The sequence below is a fragment of the Leguminivora glycinivorella genome, chromosome 19 (genome assembly GCF_023078275.1).
Source record: "Leguminivora glycinivorella isolate SPB_JAAS2020 chromosome 19, LegGlyc_1.1, whole genome shotgun sequence".
NCBI classification, from domain to species: domain Eukaryota; kingdom Metazoa; phylum Arthropoda; class Insecta; order Lepidoptera; family Tortricidae; genus Leguminivora; species Leguminivora glycinivorella.
Window position 1 is genome coordinate 12104493 of NC_062989.1, and position 24428 is coordinate 12128920.

At 36.7% G+C, this 24428-nt stretch overlaps 2 protein-coding genes across 5 annotated transcripts in view; one reads left to right on the top strand and one right to left on the bottom strand.

The window, feature by feature from the left end:
* The window catches only part of LOC125236395 (Fanconi anemia group J protein homolog), a 127499-nt gene that overhangs the window by 65352 nt on the left and 37719 nt on the right, over positions 1-24428 (top strand). For all 4 annotated transcript variants that reach the window (XM_048143179.1, XM_048143180.1, XM_048143181.1 and 1 more), the window contains exon 4: positions 18903-18995. In XM_048143179.1, the coding sequence (XP_047999136.1) occupies positions 18903-18995 (93 nt within the window). The remainder of the gene's footprint in view (positions 1-18902; positions 18996-24428) is intronic.
* LOC125236396 (fatty acid-binding protein, heart-like) lies at positions 7844-16367 on the bottom strand. Its single transcript, XM_048143184.1, has 4 exons — positions 16261-16367; positions 11171-11340; positions 8915-9025; positions 7844-8019 (listed from the first exon to the last, which is right to left on the bottom strand). The coding sequence occupies exons 1-4, from the start codon at positions 16331-16333 to the stop codon at positions 7951-7953; spliced, it is 423 nt and encodes a 140-aa protein (XP_047999141.1). The 5' UTR covers positions 16334-16367; the 3' UTR covers positions 7844-7950.

The following is a 24428-nucleotide window of genomic DNA, read 5'->3' on the forward strand; positions in this document are numbered from 1 at the left end:
GACAGACAGACACGTCAAACTTTACAACACCCCGTCGTTTTTGCGTCGGGGGTTAAAATTACAGTACCGAGAATACGTTGTCGACGGCTGATTAAATTCACATTACCGGAACACAGCACTCACGAGGAACGGCTCAATTCGAAATTTAATACTTTGATATGAATGGGATTTGGGAAATGAATGTACGTATTCAAATAGCGCCACTTTTCACACATCGTTTTAGAGCTAATATTGGACGCGTCTTCAAATTGAACCGGAATCTAATAAACTTTTAAGAAAAAAAAATTAAAAGTTTGTAAACATAGACATAGGTACTAGTTAATAATATTGTAAATATTATATGTTCATCAATTATTTAACAGAAATTAAATTAAGATTTATACGATTTCAGTCTAATTACAATTTCGAATTGAAATTGAAAGATAGGTACATTAATTTATTACAATATATCATTCAGATTTAAAAGACTTCAAAGTAAATAATATTAATAAAACTGTAGCTTATTTATTATGGCTAAACCAGAAAAGAAGACATTTTAGCGTTTAATAAATAAAGAGGATTATGACTGCAGTGTTACTCATTGTCAGTAATGACCACAAGTTTGATACATACACATTCGTACTGATTATGATACTTACTATTTATTATGCATAAGTATCATGCTATTCAAGTAATTTAACACGCGCACGGTAACTATAATAAATAAATAAATATTATATTATAAGACATTTTTACACAGATAATGTCTATGTATTTTCAGTATTTGTGACAAAACGCTGTTATACCACAGAATATATAATAGTACAAGTACAGAAGGCCCACTGCTTTGATGTTAACGAAATGCCGCCTTTTTAAATGCCTACAAAATTTAAACAAAGAAACCAGCCGCACGTGCGCAGCGTCGGACTATAGGGTTGCCTATGGATTAAAACGAATTAATACTCAGATAAAATGTTATACTATTATATTCGTCTTGGCTACTTTCAAGGTATAATACAGTATTTATATAATATTTTTGTTTAAGTCCCAACACACAAGCCTTATTGAACTTTTCTGTGGGGCTTAATCAATAGTAGATCTCTGTATACTCGTAAGATTGTGTTATTTTATTCATAATGTCTATTTAACTAAGCATTATTAGCGTTATACACCAATCAGCATTATAAAAGGCATGCTTTAAAACTACAGGAAGCTAGTTCGCACCTCCTGTGTATTTTTAAAAACGTTTACATGCAAGTAATTCTTTAAGTTTCTGATTTTGGGCAACTCATGACACACAAAAGTCGACGTAGGTAGTTTAGAAAAAGGATCCAGTCCACAAAAAAATGCCATTGAAATAATTATTTTTTAACCCCCGACGCAAAAACGACGGGGTGTTATAAGTTTGACGTGTCTGTCTGTTTGTCTGTCAGTCTGTCTGTCTGTATGTGTGTGTGTCTGTCTGTGGCATCGTAGCTCCCGAACGGATGAACCGATTTAGTTTATTTTTAATCTGAAAGCTTAGTGTTCTTAGCCATGTTTCATGAAAATCGGTCCAATATGTCGCGCTCGGGGGTTTTTTCAAAATTTAAATTTTGTGGTTAGGTTATTCATATTGACAGAAAGTTTAAATTAAATTGTTAATTTGTTGTAGGTTGGATTCTTTTTCCTAAACTACGTCCACTCGGACGTTAAAACACTTGTTTTACGGTATTTTAGACGAAATGCGCAAACTGTTATTGCTTTATAATTTAGTATGTAGTGTCATGGTAGGTTTCTTTTACGCCGTGTCTTGCGTGGGCGACGGTCGCGCGACCGTCGCCGTCGCGTTCATCGCATCGTCTACTTCCATATCGATAAGGTTTGATTTCGTATGCGTCGCATCACCGTCGCGCGACCATCGCGCGACCGTCGCCCACGCAAGCCACGGCGTTAGTCAAGGCCTAGAGTTGCAAAAATTATCTTAGCAAACCCTTATTCATTTTTAAATACCTATCCAACAATATATCACACGTTGGGGTTGGAATGAAAAACAATATCAGCCCTCACTTTACATGTAGGGGGGGTACCCTAATAAAACATTTTTTTCCATTTTTTATTTTTGCACTTTGTTGGCGTGATTGATATACATATTGGTACCAAATTTCATTTTTCTAGTGCTAACGGTTACTGAGGTTATCCGCGGACGGACGGACGGACAGACAGACATGGCGAAACTATAAGGGTTCCTAGTTGACTACGGAACCCTAAAAAGGAGCTAGTCAACTGCCATTACGAAGTTGTCGGTTTGTCTGTTTTAATTCACTTTCGTCTCATTTTCCCGTGCTCCGTTCCCGGGAAACCTTATTAGGCTGCCGCGGCAAAAATATCGCCCGCCAAAGTTAATGGGCGGGCTACTTTTTTAAATAAGTTAGCGCGTGTACAGTCACAATAACAGATAAATGAAGTTTACATAAATATCTATATTACTGGGGTAATAATTGAACTATAAATTTTTCTTTTCTGTACATAGTATTCATAGTATCATGTTTTAATTAGTTTTTCCTCTCAATCCCCTCAAAGGTTGACTGGAAGAGATCCCTTATAGGGATAAGTTCGCCTTTGTACACCATAACTATACTGTATTTCTATGTCCTAACTTGTCTTATGTACAATAAATAAATAAATATTATAGGACATTATTACACAGATTGACTGAGCCCCACGGTAAAGCTCAAGAAGGCTTGTGTTGTGGTACTCAGACAACGATATATATATATTTTTTTAATTAGCCTCTTTTGTGTCCCACTGCTGGGCAAAGGCCTCCCCTCGCTTTCTCCACTCGACCCTGTTGTTGGCATTTTCCCACCATTTCGGGTAGAATGCGTCCAGGTCGTCCCGCCATCTCCTTTTTGGTCTGCCTGCACCCCGGCCTGCCCCGTCTATGGTGTTTCGCGGGTCCCAGTCTGTAAATATTTTGGCCCACCTTTCCGGGTGCATGCGGCAGACATGTCCAGCCCAGTCCCACTTTAGCTTAGCGGTCTTGACGCCCACATCTACAACTCCAGTTCTGGAGCGTAGTTCCGTGTTTCTGATTCGGTCAGTTCTACGAACACCTAATATACTACGCTCCATCGCTCGCTGGCAAACCTTGAGTTTCAACTTTAGAGCCTCAGTTAATGACCAAGTTTGTGCCCCGTAAGTCATGATAGGCAGGATGCACATGTCAAGGAGTTTGCGCTTAAGACACAGAGGAAGGTCACCCTTCATTAGCGCTTTCATGGACCAGAAGCTCTTCCAGGCATTCTTGATACGTCTATCGATTTCGACAGACTGCCTGTTTTCGAAGGATGCTATCTGGCCCAAGTAAACATACTCCTTGACGTATTGTATATCCTGCCCATCTACCACTATTCTATCCTCAGCTTGATTGGTCATCAACTGGGTTTTTGCTCTGTTCATTGAAATACATAATTACATACATACATACATATCTCACACGCTCTTATGGCTCTAGAAATAAGATTGTCAGATTCATTCAGCAGCGTCGCAAATAATGGAAAACTATGCGTCAGAAATATCTTATATGTTCTGATGAGAAGTAGTAAAAAATATATTACATTTACGCCGAAACTTCTCAGTCACACAAAAATATTTCAAAAGAATGCATCTAAAACTCTGAAAAGCACTCTCCGGCCGGAGGTAAATAATAAAAAGTGAAAGCGTGATATTTCCTACATTTAGGCAACTAAAAACTACACCAATTAATAATAGGGACGTAATGATTATTATTGAAAATTACCTCCTAAAAGTAACGTCCATGTCTTGGCATGAAAAAGCTCTCAAAACACATTTGCGCCCAGTTCTTAGGCATACTTAAGCATACCCCAAAAGAATGCATTTAAAACTCTGAAAAGCACTCTCCGGCCGGAGGTAAATAATAAAAAGTGAAACCGTGACATTTCCTACATTTAGGCGCCTAAACCGTTTGCAAACACGGGGCTCGGGTAATGAGGGGGGCTGGGGTCCTAAACAAAAGGTGCGAGCTCCTCCCGCCATCGATCCGACCCCGGGGCGGGCGGTAGGGTCGCCATGAGGGCTTGGACATTGGGATAGTCCACAATACAAAAATTATTGTAAGACGTAAAAGCCCATTCATATCCATAATGTTTTTATAATGTTTTTTTATAATTGATGCATGTCGTTCACCGACTAAATACTGTCACCTAATGTACCTCAACATCATGTACCATATGTTAATATTAAGTAAATTTAAGTGTTCTAGCAAATAAACTATTCTGATTCATGCAATTTCAAAGAGAGCAGAAATCAATTGAGACGTTGGGATAATTCGGACAACAAACATTCTAAAACAAATATCTCTAGGTACACGAACAATTCCAAATATTTCTGAAATCAATTCAAATTGTTTAATATATATAGTATAAATTATAATTCTACCCTCATGTCTCAAAACAGTCTCGCTACCATCGTGCACAGGGAGTTAAAAAAAGTCGAAGTTTTTTCAACAATAAATCAGAGACTAGCACACCAACGAGAGCTGTGGAAATCACGGGGAGAGGCCTTTGCTCAGCAGTGGGACGTGGGAGATACACAAGCAGGCTATAAAAAAATCAGAGACTTAATTTCTTACTTATTCTTATGTTATTCTCTAAATAAACAAGCACCAAACAACCTGAAATTGATTAAATTTTAATCCATCATTTCCTTATATCAATATTTCTAGGAAAGCTATTTGAAATAGTGTAATAAATAAATAAATTTAATAAGTTTCACGTCTAAACGGTGTTTGAGTTAAATTTCTTAGACTAGGTACTTAAATACATACACCGATTGACATTGCCACTACATTGACACAGAAAATCGGTGTTAATCATATAATGAAGCCTACAGATTTGATATCAGTTTGCCACACGATATGTAACTGTACCGAATAACGGACAGGTCGATATCGTACGGCGTGTCGTATCTGCGGGCCTTTTATGTTCTTTCTGTCTCTGGAGTTTAGAGGTCGTAAAGTTCCTAACACCATTTTAAAATCCTACGAAATTCCGACAGCATTGTCACCCCACATACAGGGTGGTTGTGCTTTTTTGCAGCGCGTGTCACTTGCGCGGCGGGGTGCGGGCGCGGCGGCCGACACTGCGGGCGTCACGATCCGCTGTCCGGGCGCCGCGTTGCCATGGCGACGACACCGCTACCCAACCCGCGCCACCCCACACACCACCAACCAATGCCGACCTTAAAACAAGCCTGTACGGTCTCAGTTCCCTTACTTATGTACTAAGGAGGGTGATACACATAGGGGGTACATAAGACGATACGGTCAGGCGATGTAAATAACGCGAGATAACTTCGGGAGGGTCTAATGGAATAGGGAATCGTGTTTTGGAAAGTGCCCTGGAGAGCGTTCTGGTTTGCTGAGCCATGTAAAGTGAAAGTCGATATGGGATTAGGCCGAAATTTGATTATGGCAACGATTTAATAGTGAGGCTTAATTTTTGGTGTAATCTAATATTTAATGGGCAAAGGATATTGAGAAGGGTAGGGCTTGCTGGATAATTGTTTTAACTATGAAAAGACAGGGTCACCTTGAGGTAATTGCGTCATTTGAAATAACTCTTCTTCAAAGATCTTGGAATCGAAACATAGTGTAACTTTCATAGTCGTCGACATTAAATAATAGTTCGGTGACGATACTTAGAACAATTAAACATAGTCGATGTCTGAACAGAAAAAAATACTACTTTTGGTTCTAAAATGTAGTATTTAGATGATAGTACCTACTTATAAGACGTATTCAAGTGGGGTTAGTACATTTATTAATTTGAAACAACTATTTATGAATTACAGTAAAATTTATTGAGATAATGCATATTTCCTACACCTCTACGAATTATTAAATGTTTACATGCAGAGTGATACAGGTGGTTATGGCTACAGCATAGAGCTACGAACATAGCACGTCTTCACGAAGGAACATGTATATTTTCTCATAAATATACAAGGTGAAATAAAATTGTTTTTCAAACTTTGCATAGTGACTTTTGAGGTCATAATCAACAACTTTTATTATGGGACCAATGCTGAAATAGCGAAAAAAAAATTACTGTTCCATAGAAATGAGCGGCATCATGACAGTCGAAATGTATGAAAGAGCCAAATTTTTTTTGCGATTTCAGCATTGGTGCGATAATAAAAGTTGTTCATTATGACATATTATGGGTTCACTATTATCTGGCAGAAACTTTTTACGCATATATTTAATTCGTATAGGTAATATAGTTCTTGGCAGAAGTCAAGTTTGGCAGAAACACCTTACGCAGAATATGCTTTGGCACAAATCATTTCGCAGATTTTTGTAATACCGAATCGTCTGTTGTCATAATGTTGATGAGCATAATAGTCTTCAAGTCGAACAATACATTTGCAGATAATATTTGTGCGTAATATTTAGGCGGCATAAAGTTGTAATTTGCTTTTTGATAGCGAGTTGGATGTGTTGGGGATGCAAGATACCTAACACTCCTCCTCGCTTCGCTCGTCGTCGTACCTAACGGTGACTCTGGGGCAGTTTTTCTTTTCTGATAGCGAGTAATAATTCTGCTAATGTAATATTATGCTATAAGATTATTATGGTACATACAATTATGCTGAATCAAAGTCGACCAAAGTAATGTTCTGTAAAACAATATTCTGCCAAATGTATCTTATGCGTGGTAGTAATAATGCCAACTAAGTTTTCTGCAAAATTACCATTCGACCGAAAGTGTTTCTGCGAAACATGTTATGCGAAGTGTGTTTCGGACTAAAATTATTCTGCCAGATGCGGGTAACCCCATATTATGACCTCAAAAGTCACTATGCTAAGTTTAACGGTCCTTTTTATTTCACCTTGTATAATACGAAAATAATAAAAATACGTATACATTTCTTTTTTGATAAATACGAATTACATACATATCTCTTAGAAGAGGTTGGGTCAATACGGAAATAAGTGTGTCTTGCCTTTTTACTCATTCTCACAATTGTTTTAGCTAGTTTATACTTTTTGCTACGTCTCACGAATATTTCTAAACATAATTATGAACTCTCAATAAACACTGAACGTTGTTTAAACAGGCCAAATGTTAAGTCCAGCCAGACACCCTTCCCCGAATGACACACTTATCCGTATATTTAGTCTATGTATCACTAAAATATATGTCACCAGTTTTATTTCGGAACAATTTTTTCTCAACATTAAAGAAAAATAAAACCCGGACATTTTTATAAAATTTATTGCAAACCGATAGTCAGCGGGCTCTTTTATTTACACACTCGACAGTCGGCCGACTAAATAATTCGAGCGTGTAGTTTTACATCCTGTATCGGTGGCAGTTCTGCACTGAGTAAGTAGTCAATTAAAAACCTAAAATACTTTTAAAAACATATATACATATATGTATTGTGAATTTTATGGCAATGGAATAATCCATTGCCATAAAATTCACTCGCGTATAATGAATTTATAATGACATCCCTATGTTTCGAATCCTATATAATATAAATTCTATTCTATAAAGGGTGACTGTAAATAGGCGTGACGACACAAAAGACTAATTAGTCCGTCAGTTAGATTATCAAAGAATTTTAGACTCGTTTTTTTTTTTTTCTTTTTTCTCGTAAACGAAAAATTACTACGGTACCGTGCGTACATTTATTACTTAGATTAGAAGTGACGTCACAAGCCCCCACTCCGGAACTTTTATGCTCTATATCTTTGTACTTTTTCATTAATTAGAAAAAGCGAAAATAGTCGTCGTCCCTATTACACGCAATATGATCCGCTTCCGTAGGTTTATTTCATAAAACTGCTCTGAAATTCCGTTTCAAAAATTTCATTGCACATATCTGAATTAGCCTTAAATATATAATTATATTTATGTACATATGCATTTCTGTCATAATATATGTTTTTCTATTCTAATATCATTCAACTAAAGCATAGTGTCTTATTGCAGTTTTCTCGGCACCATAGATAGTTGTGAATGTGGTTATCTGAAACAATAACGTTTAATTCAAAAATATACAGTATTATATTTCTTTTGTTTAAAAAGCATAGTTATAGAAAAAAAAGTTTGTATTCTATTCATATTCTCTTGCTTTTATTCAGCTATAAAACGACCGTCTAAGTATGTTCATCAACACATCGAACATGAAAATTGTAAATATTACCAATAATAACGATGTAGGGAACAAATCAAATTATTTTTTATTAAATATTTTTTGATTTGTTTTTTTTTGTAATAATACTACTATATATAAATTATGAACTGAAATAGATACCATACACTAAAAAAAAAGCGATCAAGCCCACTGGTGGCAAACGTATCTACTTAGCGTGTCAAATGAACTCATTAAAATCCACTGAGTTGTCCATCTTTAATCGCAGCTTGCAGCTCGACAAAAACAATAAAAATGCCTCGTTTCCTGATATTTAATTGCAACAACACAAAAATTATGAACACTCAAGGGCCTGAGACATATTTAAAATCACAGGCAAGGCAAGTAGGTAACAACTTAGTACAAAATCCGACACGCTCGGCCGCCATACAAATAGATGAATTTGTTTCTTCTATCTTAACATCTTAAGTAACACTGTTAACTTCTCTCCTTTACGTACTACTAGCTTTTGCCCGCGGCTTCGCTCGCGTTAAATTCGAAAATTGCGGAAGGCTCCATATAAAATTCCACCCCCCTTTTTCGGGAAGTGGGGGGGGGGGGGTTAGGAAGAGACAAAAAGTAGCCTATGTCACTCTCCATCCCTTCAACTATCTCCACTTAAAAATTTACGTCAATTTGTCGCCCCGTTTTGCCGTGAAAGACGGACAAACAAACAGACACACACACTTTCCCATTTATAATATTAGTATGGATTCGTACTGTGACTTACCACTGTCATCGAGTCTGGAGTAAACACACGCTCGTGTTTTGAGATTCTTCCGTTTTCCTCCGTCTGTATGTGGGTCATTTTGTTGCCCTCTATTGTAATTAACGCTTTCACCTGCAATAAAACACAGAATTGATATTCTTTGTCTAGTCTTTAATTTGTAGCTTTGCTCCTTCTATTCTATTTCTTAGTCTCTTCTGTACTTTCATTAGACAGAGTCTGCAGTATTACATAAATAACTATTCAATATCTAAAAACGTTGAAATATGTACCCCCTAGATGGAGAATAAGTTTCCTACTAGTCAAATTAGCTTCTTTTTAAGAACTGTCGAAACGATTTGCTAATATGAAATTACTATGAAATAGTGAGGAGTGACGTCATGGTCAATTCATTTACTTTAGATCTTCCTCTGTGACTTATTAAATAGAAATTATGTTGAAACATGACTACTGTCCATATTTTTAACCGTCGCCTCATATCTCAAGAAGGACGGTTATCAAGTCGTCTGTATGTTTTTTTTTTTTTTTATGTTTGTTCCTCGATATCTCCGTCGTTACTGGACCGATTTTGAAATTTTTTTTTTGATTGAATGTATATGCACACAGATTGGTCCCATTTTTCTCAGAACCCAGTTCTGATGATGGGATCCTGGAGAAATCGAGGGAACTCCTCAAATCTGAAAGGCATACATATGGTGATTTTTGTGTTTTTAAAGGAACAGCATGCATTTAGGTACGGAACAGTGACATTTGGTGCAGTGGAACTGCTGATGATGGCCAGAACGGAACTCTTCAAATTTGAACGGCACGCTTATAGTGACTTTGGTATTTTTATACGAACAGCATGCACTTTCGTCCAGAACAGTGACATTTGGTGCAGTGGAATTTCTGATGATGGTCAGAACCGAACTCCTCAAATCTGAACGGCACGCTTATAGTGACTTTGGTATTTTTATAAGAACAGCATGCACTTTCGTCCAGAACAGTGACATTTGGTGCAGTGGAACTGCTGATGATGACCAGAACCAAACTCCTCAAATCTGAACGGCACGCTTATAGTGACTTTGCCATTTTTATAAGAACAGCATGCACTTTCGTCCAGAACAGTGACATTTGGTGCCACAGACCAACCCCTATAGACATCCATTACAAGACGACTCGCGGTCGCCAGCCTTCCTAGTATTTGCACTGATATAAGCGCGGGCGCTTGCCGTGCCCGATCAGTATCGACCAAGTAACAGAGCCGAAAGCAGCGTGTGTTTTTCGCACTAAAAAACTGGAAAAGGGTATTTTGATGCCTTAAAGATGTCCACCTGTAGTGTGAAATGGTGTGGAAAGGTAACAAGAAGCTCAAATTAAAACAGACGGCATTACATTCCACAAATAAGTCATATTTATAATTTATTCAGAGCCGGCATAGGTCAACTTACATTGGCCACTTACGCGTCAGTAGAGGGACAGTCATACTTCTGTCCCTTTTCATCTGGCGCGACTGCCCGCCGTCCTTGAAACGGCCAATCACAGCGCGCTTAACACATTCCCCGCCCGCTCCTCGCACCCCAAACACTGGTGACTCGTATCGCGAACAAAATATACAAGATTGCCACTCTATAGGAGGTTCTCTGTGTTTGGTGCAGTGGAACTGCTGATGATAGTCAGAACCAAACTCCTCAAACCTGAACGGCACACTCATAGTGACTTTGGTATTTTTGTAAGAAAAGCATGCATTTAAGTTCAGAACAGTGACATTTATTTAGTTATGTTTGTTAAACATATTGAGTTTTGAAGTCAAAGTTTGTCAAGCTTCGATTTCTTATAATATAATCGGATTCATGAGGAATTGAGGAAACTCCTCAAACCTTAACGTTATACGTATATTCATTTGTGTTGCCATCTAATTATTAAAGCATTAAAAGCAGTTTTAAAAAAATACTTACACATTTCTACATAATCCAACATTCGCAAGTAGCTTTCACCAGAACCCGAAAGGCGACGGTTTTTTTTTCTTAAAAATTATTCTTCTAATTATGCGGTGCTTTATTTCGTGCACTGAATAAAATATTTTATTTTAAGTGTAGGAAACTAGCCTATTATGTACAATCAGCTGCAAAAGTGCATCGAAGTCATCAATGAATTCATTCATAATTTTTCCATGCACTTTTGCAGATGATAGTACATGTCCTGTATTTATAAATACATACTCTTATAAGAAAATAACATGATGCCGTGTAGACCAGCTCAATTGCACCTTGGCTTTACCTTCACACCATCAGGTCTGGTTTCCTCCACTTCTTCTCCTGATATAAAGGTTGTAGAAGCGCTGGCGAAAGTTGAGTGGAAATGGAATGTGTACGCTCCTGCTTCATCTTTGGTTAACCAGTTCTCTTGACTTAAGGACAGGGCCGCTTTTCTTTGGAAATAGTTTTTACCTGTAAAGATGAAAAATACTTTGGAAGGATAGTGAATTTAGAAAATAGAATCACTAATACTACTAGTATTAAATAGCTATTATTACGGTTGGCACGACTACACGATTTTTTTGCGTTCACTACTAAATAGTAGTTAATAAATAGGAAAGGATAGTGACATGCATTAAAGGGACAACACTAGTCTAGAGCCAATTTGGCCACAAGTCGTCTCCTTCACGATTTTCGTCGACATCTCTTCTAAATACCTAAAACAGGTATGGATATGTTCCTCGTTCTCTCCAGATTACGAATCGACCTGTTTTAGTTTAAGGAGGGGGGGACGGGTCGAGAAAAAGGGGGGAAAGATGACGACCGACCATCATAGATATTTATTCACATCTCGAGTCCTATGGCACCAATCTGTTCGTGCGATGTGTCATTTGAAAGCTTATTAAACCTACTTTAATTGTTTTCCAATAACTATGCTCATAAAAGTAACCGTTTAGGAAATATTTGAAAATATATGTTTTTTTATCGCGCATGAATTGCACAAGTACTAGTAAAAATGCGTCTAACTCAATAAACAATAACTTTACCGCAATTGATGTTATTATAAAATTTTCGCGTCTATTCATGCTCTTTCTAAAAATATAAGTTTCATTGGTATATGATAATATATAACCATATAATTAAGAATTTTGTTTGGCAGGGGTTATCCTCCAGGTCGCATAAACGGGCGCTGACCGTAGTAAAGTATTCAATATTTTTGAGGTCTTATTTTACGGATCCATATGTGAGAGGTATCGTTTGAAAGATAATTAAACCTACTATAATTGTTTACACATAACTATAGTATTAAAAGTAGCTGTTTACATAATATTTGAAAATATGTGTTTTTTATCGAGCATGAATCGCACAAGTACTGGTAAAAAATGCTTCTAAGTCAATAAACAATAACGTTACCGCAATTGATGTTATTATAAAATTTACGCGACTATTCATGAGCTTTCTAAAAATATAAGTTTTATTGGTAAGTGATAATATAACCATTAAATTACGAATTTTGTTTCGTAGTGGTCACTCCGCTGGTCGCATAAAAATGAGCGCTGACCGTAGTAAAGTATTCAATATTTTTAAGTTCTTATTTTACGGATCCATATGTAAGAGGTATCATTTGAAAGAAAATTAAACCTACTATAATTATTTTTGAATAACTATAGTTATAAAGGTAGCTGTTTACAAAATATTTGAAAACATGAGTTTTTTTTTCGAGCACGAGTTGCACATATACAGATAAAAAATGCTTCTAACTTAATAAACCATAACTTTACCGCAATTAATGTTATTATAAAATTTACGCGAAATTTCATGCGCTTTCTAAAAATATAAGTTTTATTGGTGTATGATAATATATGACCAAGTAATTACGAATTTGGTTTAGCAGGTGTCACTGCGCCCTGTCACGATATTGGGTGCTGACTGACGTCGCCAAATTTTCTACGTTACTCAGATCCTATTTTACTGATAAATTTGTGAGAGGTATCATTTGAAAGCATATTATGCGTACTATCTTTATTTCTAATATTTCAAGTCGAAACTGTAGAAGTTTACAAAATATTTGATTAGTAATATGTGTATTTTACTGTGCATGAATAGCATTGGCATTGATAAGACACGCTTCTAGCTCAATAAATTATAGTTTTCCGCAATTGAAATAATAACAAAATAAACGAAAAATGTATGACTTACACAAAAAATAAGTTTGGTTTGTATTGCATAAACAATTTATTTGAATTTGTTCAGCTCACCTACTGCGCACCATCATATAAATGGGTGTCCACCGTCGTTGCCTTTTTTCATGATTTTTCAGATTTTATTTCACTAATCGTATATTCATAATAAATATAATCTATCACGTATCGAATTTACTTATATACTTAATTGATCAGTAAAATAAAATCTGTAAAATGATGAAGAAATTAAGGCAACGGCGGGGGACATCCGTTTATATGACGATTGACCGTGCGCAGTGGGTATGGTGGACAAATTAACATTAATTGTTTAAGCAAATCTAACAAAACTCATTTTTTGTAAAGGCCATACATTTTGCGGTTCATTTCGTTATTATATCAATTGCGGAAAAATATAATTTATTGAGCTAGAAGCATGTTTCACTCGTATCAGTGCGAATGCTATTCATATACAGTAAAAATACACATATTGTCAAATATTTTGTAAACTTCTACAATTACGACTAAAATTATTAAAAAGTAACGATAGTACGCATAATATGCTTTCAAATGATACCTCTCACAAATTGATCGCTAAAATAGGATCTGAGAAATACATAAAATTAGGCGACGGTTAGCACCTATTTACGTCACGGGGGTGCAGTGACACCTGCTAAACCAAATTCGTAATTACTTGGTTGTATAATATCATACATCAATAAAACTTATATTTTTAGAAAGCATATGAAATGTCCTGTAAATCTTATCATAACATTATTTGCGGTAAAGTTATTGTTTATTGGTCATGCACCAAGATACAATCTTAAAAATTATGAAAACGGCAACGAACGAAAATGGTCATCCATGTATATGACGGTGCGCAGTGAGTATGATGGATAAATTAACATTAATTCTTTATGCAATACTGACAAAACTTATTATTTGAAAAGGTCATACATTTCGCCGTTTATTTTGTTATTATATCAATTGCGGAAAAAATATAATTCATTGAGCTAGAAGCATGTTTTACTCACATCGGTTCCAATGCATATTTTCAAATATTTTGTTAGCTATACTACAGTTACAACTAAAATTATTGAGAACCAATGATAGTACGCATAATATGCTTTCAAAAGATTCCTGTTAAATAAAATAGTATCTGAAAAATATAGAAAATTTGGCGACGGTCAGCATCCATACGTGGCCGGGCGCTGTGGCCCCTACTTAACCATATTTGTAATTACTTGGTTATATAATATCATACACCAATAAAACTTATGTTATTAGAAAGCACACGAAATTCCGCGTAAATCTTATACTAACATCAATTCCGGAAAGTTGTTGTTTATTGATTAAGAAGCCTTTTTTACCAGTAGGTACTTGTGCGACTCATGGTCTATAAAACACATATTTTCAAATATTTTCTAAACAGCTACCTTTATGATTATAGTTATTTATAAAAAAATATAGTAGGTTTAATTAGCTTTGAAACGATACCTCTCGCATATGGATCCGTAAAATAGGACCTCAAAAATATTGAATACTTTACTACGGTCAGCGCCCATTTCTGCGACCGGGCAGAGTGACTCCTGCTAAACCAAATTCGTAATTACATGGTTATATATTATCATATACCAATGAAACTTATATTTTTAGAAAGAGCATGAATAGACGCGAAAATTTTATAATAACATCAATTGCGGTAAAGTTATTGTTTATTGAGTTAGACGCATTTTTTCTAGTACTTGTGCAATTAATGCGCGATAAAAAAACACATATTTTCAAATATTTCGTAAACGGTTACTTTTATGAGTATAGTTATTTAAAAACAATTAAAGTAGGTTTAATAAGCTTTCAAACGACACCTTGCACGAACAGATTGGTGCCATAGGACTCGAGATGTGAATAAATATCTATGATGGTCGGCCGCCATCTTTCTCCCCCTTTTTCTCAACCCGTCCCCCCTCCTTAAACTAAAACAGGTCAATTCGTAATCTGGAGATAACGAGGAACACATCCATACCTGTTTTAGGTATTTAGAAGAGATGTCGACGACTTTTTGTAAAAGAGGTCGTTTGGTCCCTGACTACACCGTTCGATCATGATCATGAGCCGTTGTCAAACTTAATTTTTTTTTAAGTTTGTTTTAATACTCTTACGTTAAATGTCGCTACGGGTCCCATTGACCTAAGACTTAACTGGAACATTTAACTGGAAGAGATCCCTCAAAGGGATAAGTTTACCTTTGTACTTCACATCTCTATGTATGCTATTTTTTTATGTGTTTTTGTACAATAAAGAGTTACTACTACTACTACTACTAAGTGGTGGAAAATTTCGCTAGCTTGGTTGAAGTCTTAGTGGCTCAGTTGGCAGAGCCCTAGAGTATCGATCCAGAGGTCATGAGTTCAAGTCTCACCCAAGGCAGACATTTTCAACTTTCAAATTTATTCGAAACAAATTTTAAAAAATGTTTTCTCGACGTATCTACGGTTAACGGTATTATTACTATTACTGATTCTTTGCTAAGGTATTATTGTATAATGAACTAGCTTTTGTCCGCGGCTTCGCTCGCGTTAGAAAGAGACAAAAAGTAGCCTATGTCACTCTCCATCCCTTCAACTATCTCCACTTAAAAAATCACGTCAATTCGTGGCTCCGTTTTGCCGTGAAAGACGGACAAACAAACAGACACACACACTTTCCCATTTATAATGTTAGTATGGATAATATAAGGTATATTTAAAATCTTAATCTTGTGTTGCTCCTCCTTTGCTAAACTGCATCCAAATAACTGTTTTTTTATGTCATTCATTTGAATGATTTTACTGCCACCTACCAGGATCTCTGTGTACTAAGTGGCAAAGGTATTACAGCAAACATTGATCGGTTGACTATACCATTTCATAACAACTTTATCGTTGTAAGTAGTACAAGCGTCTTACTATAGATGGCACTAAAATGAAGTTATTCTGATTGTTTTTTATTTTTGTCTATGTACTTAAACAAAAGGATTTTTTGTAAAGGAGCTTAAATTTAAATTGTTTTTCATTGCATGTTTTAACTTTATTATTGTTAATAAACATTTTAACGCTATATTTGGTGACCTGATTTTTTATAACTTCATTGTTTACATTGATAACAAAGGGTCTGTACTGTATATTTATTTATTATATAATGTTTGCTTTTTTTACTTATAATTTTGGCTCACCAATGAATTCGAGGTATTCTTCAAACTTCTCCGAAGATTTCAAAGAATATTTTTTGCCCAAAAACTCGTCCATTTCAACCAGCACTTTATCACGTTCGGCCACCACACTTGAGCGATTTGGACTGTCATTGTCATGATCACATCTTATCGTAAGCAGACCGTGTCATTGCAGTTGGATTACTGAGTCGAACGCAAAATTGAACCAGACCAGGGTTAACCCTTAAATGCATGATTTTTTTCTTTTAACTAGAAATTAATAATGTGATAGACAATGGTTTTCTGACTCTAGGAAAAATAATAAAAAAATATTTAACATCGATTTTAATACTAAATCAGTGTTGGAAGTAAAATAGGCCAAATCTTACTTAAATAAATATATAATTACTAGTAAAATTTATAAGAAAACTTTTTTACTATTAAAAAGGTACACTATTTGAGAAACCCCTATGATAAAATGATTAAACATAAAATAGTTACTAACTCTGAAAAAATCTGCCTGAATCATGTACTAAAAATCACCATCATCCAGTTTTTTCACACTTTTCCGCCATTTTTTCTTAAATGGTTGGAAATAATGTTTTTATTTAGTAATTGAGATGTAGGATATAAGAAAAATAAATAAAAAGTCCAGCTTATATTTTGGCTATAAACTAGCCAAAATATACATACATACATACAAAATATACAAAGTATACATACATTGTAGCCAAATGGCAACATTATGCATTTAAGGGTTAAAATACGTCTCATAGCTATATAATAAAAGAAAAAATACCAAAGCGGGCTAGCATATCATGACTGGGACGACAGTGCGACATAAAGATGGCTAGTCTATGTCGTGGCAAAATAATCTTCCGCCAATCAAGATTATCATGAGCTAGCCCTGCTGCATCTTTTGTTTCCCGGACAAATGCTGACGGACGAATCTTAAAGGCCGGCAACGCACCTCCAACACTTCTGATGTTTCTGGTGTCCATGGGCGGCATCAGGCGACCTGTCTGCTCGTTTGCTCCTATCTCAAAAAAAAAAGGTGCCTAGTCAACATTGGACCCACTCCACATTTTCTAATTAGCGCCAACTTTTTGACTATTTGATACTACACAGGACAGCCTCTTTTTCTTTGGTCATTTGGACTTATCAAATATCAGCATTTAGTAGTAGTAGTAAACACTTTATTGCACAGACAAATTACAAGTACAGTGAAAAATTATAATGGTTATGTACAAAGGCGAGCTTATCCCTTTAAGGGATCTCTTCCAGCTAACCTTCGAATAACTGAGAGAGAGAAATAGGTAGACAAACACAACTAAAGTGCATCGGCATATATACAAAGTACCTATCAACATAATACTACATCCCTACCTACTCTAAAAATGAATACAATACGTTCAACAACTCAGAACGCTGAGCGTTAGGAATAAGAGACCCTCATTGTAGAACATCCATTTCAATTTATATTCAGTATTCAATGCGTTCTTACAAAATTTAGCTGTATTTTATTGAGAGTGCACTGATAAGATTAGATATGAATGTTTGTCGCGGAATTTAGGCCCATCTATCAGGACATTTATCGGATAGATTTCGGATATTATTTTCTTGATAGTTGGGACAAAGGCAAAACAATGATAAAATATCCTAAAGCGGTTCACTGACTATCGGCACACCTCGGACAATGGCGATCAAATATATGAAAAAGGCGCGTTCCTACGCACACAATATAAGCTCGTGTAGGCGAACGCGTACCATGCTGGTATGAGTGAGATATACAACAGACTAGTCTCGTTTTTGATAGGCGGTCACTGTGAGATGAAATGAAATGAAATGAAATATTTTTTTTTTCAAGTAGGCATATTACAATGCGCTTATGAACGTCAAATAAAGCTACGCCGGCTCTAACCCTACGCCTCAGCCTCGAGAAGATTTCAGTCCCCCCTCAGTTGGAGGGGGGTATCCACTATGGGACCGACAAGAAACTCGGCGGGCCACTTCTTTTCAAAACATTACATCTTATAATTAACATGCATTAAAAAACGAGATACAATTTAATCAGCAAAAGTATTCATCAAAAAAAAGAAATATTAAATTAACAGACTAGGTACCTACTCTATGGAAATTCATTTCAATAAATTATACAAAGTACAAAGCTACTATGATTAATAAGAGATTTTAGAGATGTATAGTCTCTAAGTGTTAAAGTACATCAAAAAAAAGAAAAAATATACATGATGAAAACGAGAGCGGGTGAGCGGCACTGAGGTAACGGCACTTTCAACGGGAAGCGGGAGTGGCCATACTGTACGATAGCTCTCTTACTTATACTGTGCTATCAGTTCACCTGACGACATCGGTAATTTCTGACAGTTAAAAGTAAAAAGAGACAGCACCGAATAACGAGAGTTCTAGAATAATTGACTCGCAAATTTTCTGTATCCATACTAATATTATAAATGGGAAAGTGTGTGTGTCTGTTTGTTTGTCCGTCTTTCACGGCAAAACGGAGCGACGAACTGACATGATTTTTTAAGTGGAGATAGTTGAAGGGATGGAGAGTGACATAGGCTACTTTTTGTCTCTTTCTAACGCGAGCGAAGCGGCGGGCAAAAACTATATGTATTTAGTAATTCTAATTCTATTATTTTCAGGTGAGAGGAGCATTTACGACAAGCCGAGCGACGGGGACGCCTCCAGCTCTGGCGTCAAACGGATGGAACCACTTTCCCCCGACGCATTTGAAGGTATAAAAAAATAAACAAACACCTGTGTGGATGGGTGGAGTCCCCGGCTTGCAACAATTGTGGCGAGACTGCACAAACAATCCAGCGCATAATAGAGGATTGCCCTGTGTCGCGCTCGCGCTATGCCAATGGACCTCCAGAAGACCTGATAACCCTTAGCAACAAGGCCAATAAATGGCTGCTTGGACTTAATTTTAACCTATGAATGTTTGTTTTTTGCCCTACGACTACAAAAAAAAAACAAAAAAAAAATATTTGATTGAGGGATAAAACACAGGCAGTTCGCCAAAATTAAATAAGACGGACGAACATTCCTGAAATCCTGACTACACTCGAGAAATAACCTACGTAATTTGATCGGTCAAGATTCATACAACATTTTGGTGACGAATACAAAATTGTGTCTTTGACAAAGACAAACATTAATTACGCTTCTTCTGCTACGCCTATTGAAAGTTATTTGATTAGCAAAGGCAGTAAACAAAGAACAGATACATAGAAAAACCGTACTTTCACCAAAAATTAATAGAAAGACTAAGTAAGTTTTACCTAGAGAGTCACAAGTAAAAGCTTTAAGATACCTAAGTCTATAACCTAACCACAAAATTAAAATTTTGAAAAAACCCCCGACCGCGACATAGTGGACCGATTTTCATAAAACATGGCTAAGAACACTCTACTAACTTCATTCATCATCATCCGGCATTCCGGGGTTCATCCGTTCGGCAGCTACGATGCCACAGACAGACACACACAGACAGACAAACAGACAGACACACACACAGACAGGCACGTCAAACTTATAACACCCCGTCGTTTTTGCGTCGGGGGTTAAAAACACTCTTATCTAATTAGTTTATGTTCTGTATCACCACATAGGTATTAAACACAAACCGCAAACTTCACCAATATCACACCGAATTCGCTCAGCAACGTTCCACTGAATCATCAAACATGGCGTCTAGAACGATGACAATGACTCTAGAGATTACGTCCCCGGCCACTTGACGACGCTCCCCTTTCATTACAAGGGGGCTGTTCCGAAATATTGCCTAGTGCAAACTAACATAAACTAAGCGAATTTTAACTTAGTAAGAAAAAGGAGTTAGGTATGTGTCTAAGTTACAATAATAATACTTATATAAAAAAAATTATCTTCGCGTAAAAGACGAAAGGTCAAACCTTGCAAAGAACTAACAAACGCTCGAATCCTATGAAGAAAAATCTAATAAAATACATTTTAACTGCAACCGATGTTCACTCAGCAACGTTCCACCGAATCATTAAACATGGCGTCTAGAACGATGACAATGACTCGAGAGATTACGTCCCCGGCCACTTGACGACGCTCCCCTTTCATTACAAGGGGGCTGTTCCGAACTATTGCCTAGTGAAAACTAACATAAACTAAGCGAATGTTAACTTAGTAAGAAAAAGGAGTTATATGTCTAAATTACAATAGTAATACTTATATCAAAAATAATAGAGAAAAATTATCTGCGCGTAAAAGACTGAAAGGTCAAACCTTGCAAAGAACTAACAAACACTCGAATCCTATGAAGAAATATCTAATAAAATACATTTTAACTGCAAACTGCAAGCTTCTACCAATGTTCGCTCAGCAACGTTCCACCGAATCATTAAACATGGCGTCTGGAACGATGACAATGACTCGAGAGTCGAGAGACCCCCCCCCCCCACTATTACGTCCCCGGCCACTTGTCGACGCTCCCGTTTCATTACAAGCGGGGTGTTCCTAACGCTTGCCTAACACAAACTAACCTAGACCAAAGACATATATGACTCCGTATAGACAGATAAAGTCTAAGAAAAAAACGTACCTCAGTACCATACAGAAAAAGGTACGGTGGCCTAGATGGCATGACACCTTTGGGGTACGCTCAGCTAGATAGCGCTAATATTAATATTTGACATTTTAACACATATCAAGCAAAGAATATGGGCCAAATTGTCAAAACTGAGGTTCAAAAGTTTTAGGCCTGTGTCAAGAGATGGCAGTCTATGCACTGTGATTACACATTTTACTTCGACAGTAACTCTCTATAATACTCGATCCTCTTTGCCTAGACTAAGCTAATGTTAACTTAATAACAAAAAAAGTTGTTAGTTATAAGAATCAGTTGCATCAACACAGTTAGCAGACACATCAACGTTACGCAGCTGAAGTCTATGGGAATTCCCATACAAAAAAAATTACGAACGCTAAATTGCAACCGACCATTGCAATAGCTATTGTAACTCTTGTCTTAACCAACAGACAAACACCAGGCGAACTACAGGCAAAATAGAGATCCTACATCGACAAAAACTAAACGAAGAGGAAAAGTATCGGTATGGCAGATTGTATGAAAAGATTCATGATTAATTTCATGCGTTACCGTTGCGTTAGTACGTATCTACGTATGGTATGGATAGGTATTTTATAGTTATAATTTAGACAATTCCATCCTCATCGCCACTATAATGTATCCAGGAAAATCCTAGGGATAATTATATTAGCGGGAGCACAAGGAAACACAGCCGTTAGGAATCAATATGTATTGCAAGAATAACTTAATTCTACCCGCACCTGTCATGCGTTTCCCAAACTGTAATGATCTACCTATATTACAGAAACGATAAGAATGAACTCTAATATTTGTTACCTTGAGGTCACTTCTATAACTTTACATCAGGAATTGAACTAAATAAAATCTCGCAAGCGATGGCAATACAGGCTTAGTCGTAAAATCTAAAGATTAATACTTATCTCACCGCCGTAAGGTGCATAATTCTGTACTGTCGCCACTCTCATTGCGTTATTTGAGAGAGGGGAGTGATTATGCTTATTTGCAAGCAAGTAGGGAGAAAAGTCATCAGAAAAGTAAGCTTTAAATAAATAGATACACCATAGGGACCGTCGCCATCAAACATATCGTAGCTGCAAAGCTCTCACATACAGGGTGTCCTTAAAACCAACGCTAAAACGAAAAGGGGTGATAGATAGAAGCAGTCAAAAATGCTTTTTGCCCGACGAAAAACAGTTTTAGAGAAAGATGTAAGTATCTCTCAATCTTAATAATGAAATTATAGTCTAAAGGTGGTCAGGAATACACTGTTAAGACGATACAGGAGGGGTCAATTCTCCGTACAAACGCTCTCGATTAGTTCCACACTGGTTTTTGAAGATAGAGCAATGATTTTTTCAACACAGATTATTATTATTTTTATCTGTGTCTGACCGTTTAGATTTTTTTGATATTTTTATTTTTAAAGACGCTAGAGCCAATCAAAAATTTCCAAAAACGGCTTTTTTCATTATGGGGCAAAAAAAGGTGTGATACTCAAGATTGGTAACAATTAGCCAAAAAAACTAAATGGTCCGACAGAGATTATTTCATTGTTATCCAGATTCTCAAATTTCGTTCCGATTGATTAACTTTTGAAGGAGGAAACAGTCGAGAGCGGAACCTCGATTTTAAAGATTTTTTCGCAATATCTTTTAACCGAGTTGTTCTTAATGGACAATTTTTTTTCGAGAAATCTAGTTAATAACACTAGTATATTAAACTAGAATTCCCAAATTGAAAGGGGGGCTCCTTTCCATTTTAGCATTTTCGCTCCTGTAGCGTCTTAAAATCTTTCGGGTTTTTCAGGCCCACCGTGTATGTCCTACCGGCTGCGCCATATAACAAGCTACTTTTGTTGATTTAAATATTGAAACATGTGTAGTTACATTAAATATATATGGATGGATATATGTATACATTTATGCTGAGGCGGGACCATTTCGTCGTAAACCCGACATACTTTTTTTTTCTTGGCTTATTTTTTTTTTGTAATTATGAAATTACTTATGTAAAAAAAATAATTTATGTGGTTACCATGAATAAACTATTGAATCTGAATCTAAATCTGAACATTGCTAAGGCTACGAGGGTCATGCCAAAAGAAATTAGATACTAAAAATTTACATACTTTATTCTTTATTACAGCTATCTATTTTTTCGAAGTATTCACCGTGAACACGTATACACTTTTCCATCCGTCTAAACCACTTAGAAAATACCGATGACCACTCTTCTTTAGACACCTCAGACATTTCATAATTATACGCAGCCAGGGCGTCTTCTTTGTTCTCAAATCTCTTTCCTTTTAATTTTTCTTTAATTTTAGGAAAAAGGTAAAAATCACAGGGGGCTAGGTCAGGGGAATATGGGGGTGGGGCAGAATAGTCACGTTTTTTGAGCTGAAATAGTCAAGTGTTCTAGCGGAAGTGTGCGGGGCAGCGTTGTCGTGGTGCCAGAGCAGGTGCCGGGTTCCTGACTTCGGCCGCTTGTCACACCAAGCTGACAGTACTCTTGGGGCACAAACTGTCACATACCATTCTGAATTAACTGTCTTTTGATCTTCTAGCACTATTGTAGCAATATGTCCCGTCTTGCAGAAAAATGAGGCAACCATTTGTTTTTGTGTACTTCGGGTTCGGCGACATTTTGTTGGCGTCGGTTCATCTACAAAACACCATACTGTGGACTGTCGCTTTGTTTCGGGATCGTAGTTATATAGCCATGTTTCGTCACCTGTAAGTATATCATATACGTTTTTTTTCTCGCCTGCGTCGAATTTATCTATCATAAATTTGCACCAATCCATGCGACGGGGTTTCTATAAATCGGTGAGCTTGTGCGGCACCCATCTTGAAAAACGCTTATGAAGAGACAGTTTACTATGAATTATAGTTTGCAATGCTGCTGATCCAAAGCCCAGTTCACGTTCGAGCTCTACATATGTAATTCGTCGGTTCGCACGAATATTTTTTTCCACAGCCTGTACATTTTCTTCAGTGACTGCGGTTGGCGGCCGTCCGGTCTTCGCCTCATCTTTAAAGCTCTCCCGTCCTCTTTTAAATTCAGCAAACCAATTAAAAACAGTTGCACGTGAACACGCAGACTCTCCAAAAGTCGAGACTAAAAGTTCAAAACACTCTTGAGGTTTTAAACCTTTTTTAAAGTCATAATATATCATAACACGAAAATCACGTCCAGTAAGCTCCATTGTTGCGGAAAATTCCCGCCAAAATTATTTAGAAAAAAATAATTAAAAAAAGAATCCTAAGAATTTCCAAGTGTTCCATTTTTAAATTTATAAGCAAATAACCTACCTTTACAATGGTGTATAACAGGGTGGCTAGCCGAATGGCACAATCGCTCACGAAACGCTCACGAAACGAAGCGCTAGTAGATATCTATCTCTATCGCGCTTGCGTATTGGCGCGACAGAGCCAGCGGCGTATCGCTTTCGTTTGGCGTCGGAGAAATGCCATTCGGCTACGGGGCCTGGCCAGTATCGATCAAATGACCATGGAGTATCTAACTTCTTTTGGCATGACCCTCGTATTCCTAAATACTCTGTCGCCCAGAGAATTCACGA

Coding starts and splice junctions, on each gene's coding strand:
- LOC125236396 (XM_048143184.1), bottom strand. CDS start 16,333: ATGGACGAGTTTTTGGGCAAAAAATATTCTTTGAAATCTTCGGAGAAG. Junction 11,341..16,260: donor AGAATACCTCGAATTCATTG/GTGAGCCAAAAT, acceptor TCATCTTTACAG/GTAAAAACTATTTCCAAAGA. Junction 9,026..11,170: donor CCAGACCTGATGGTGTGAAG/GTAAAGCCAAGG, acceptor GTTTTATTGCAG/GTGAAAGCGTTAATTACAAT.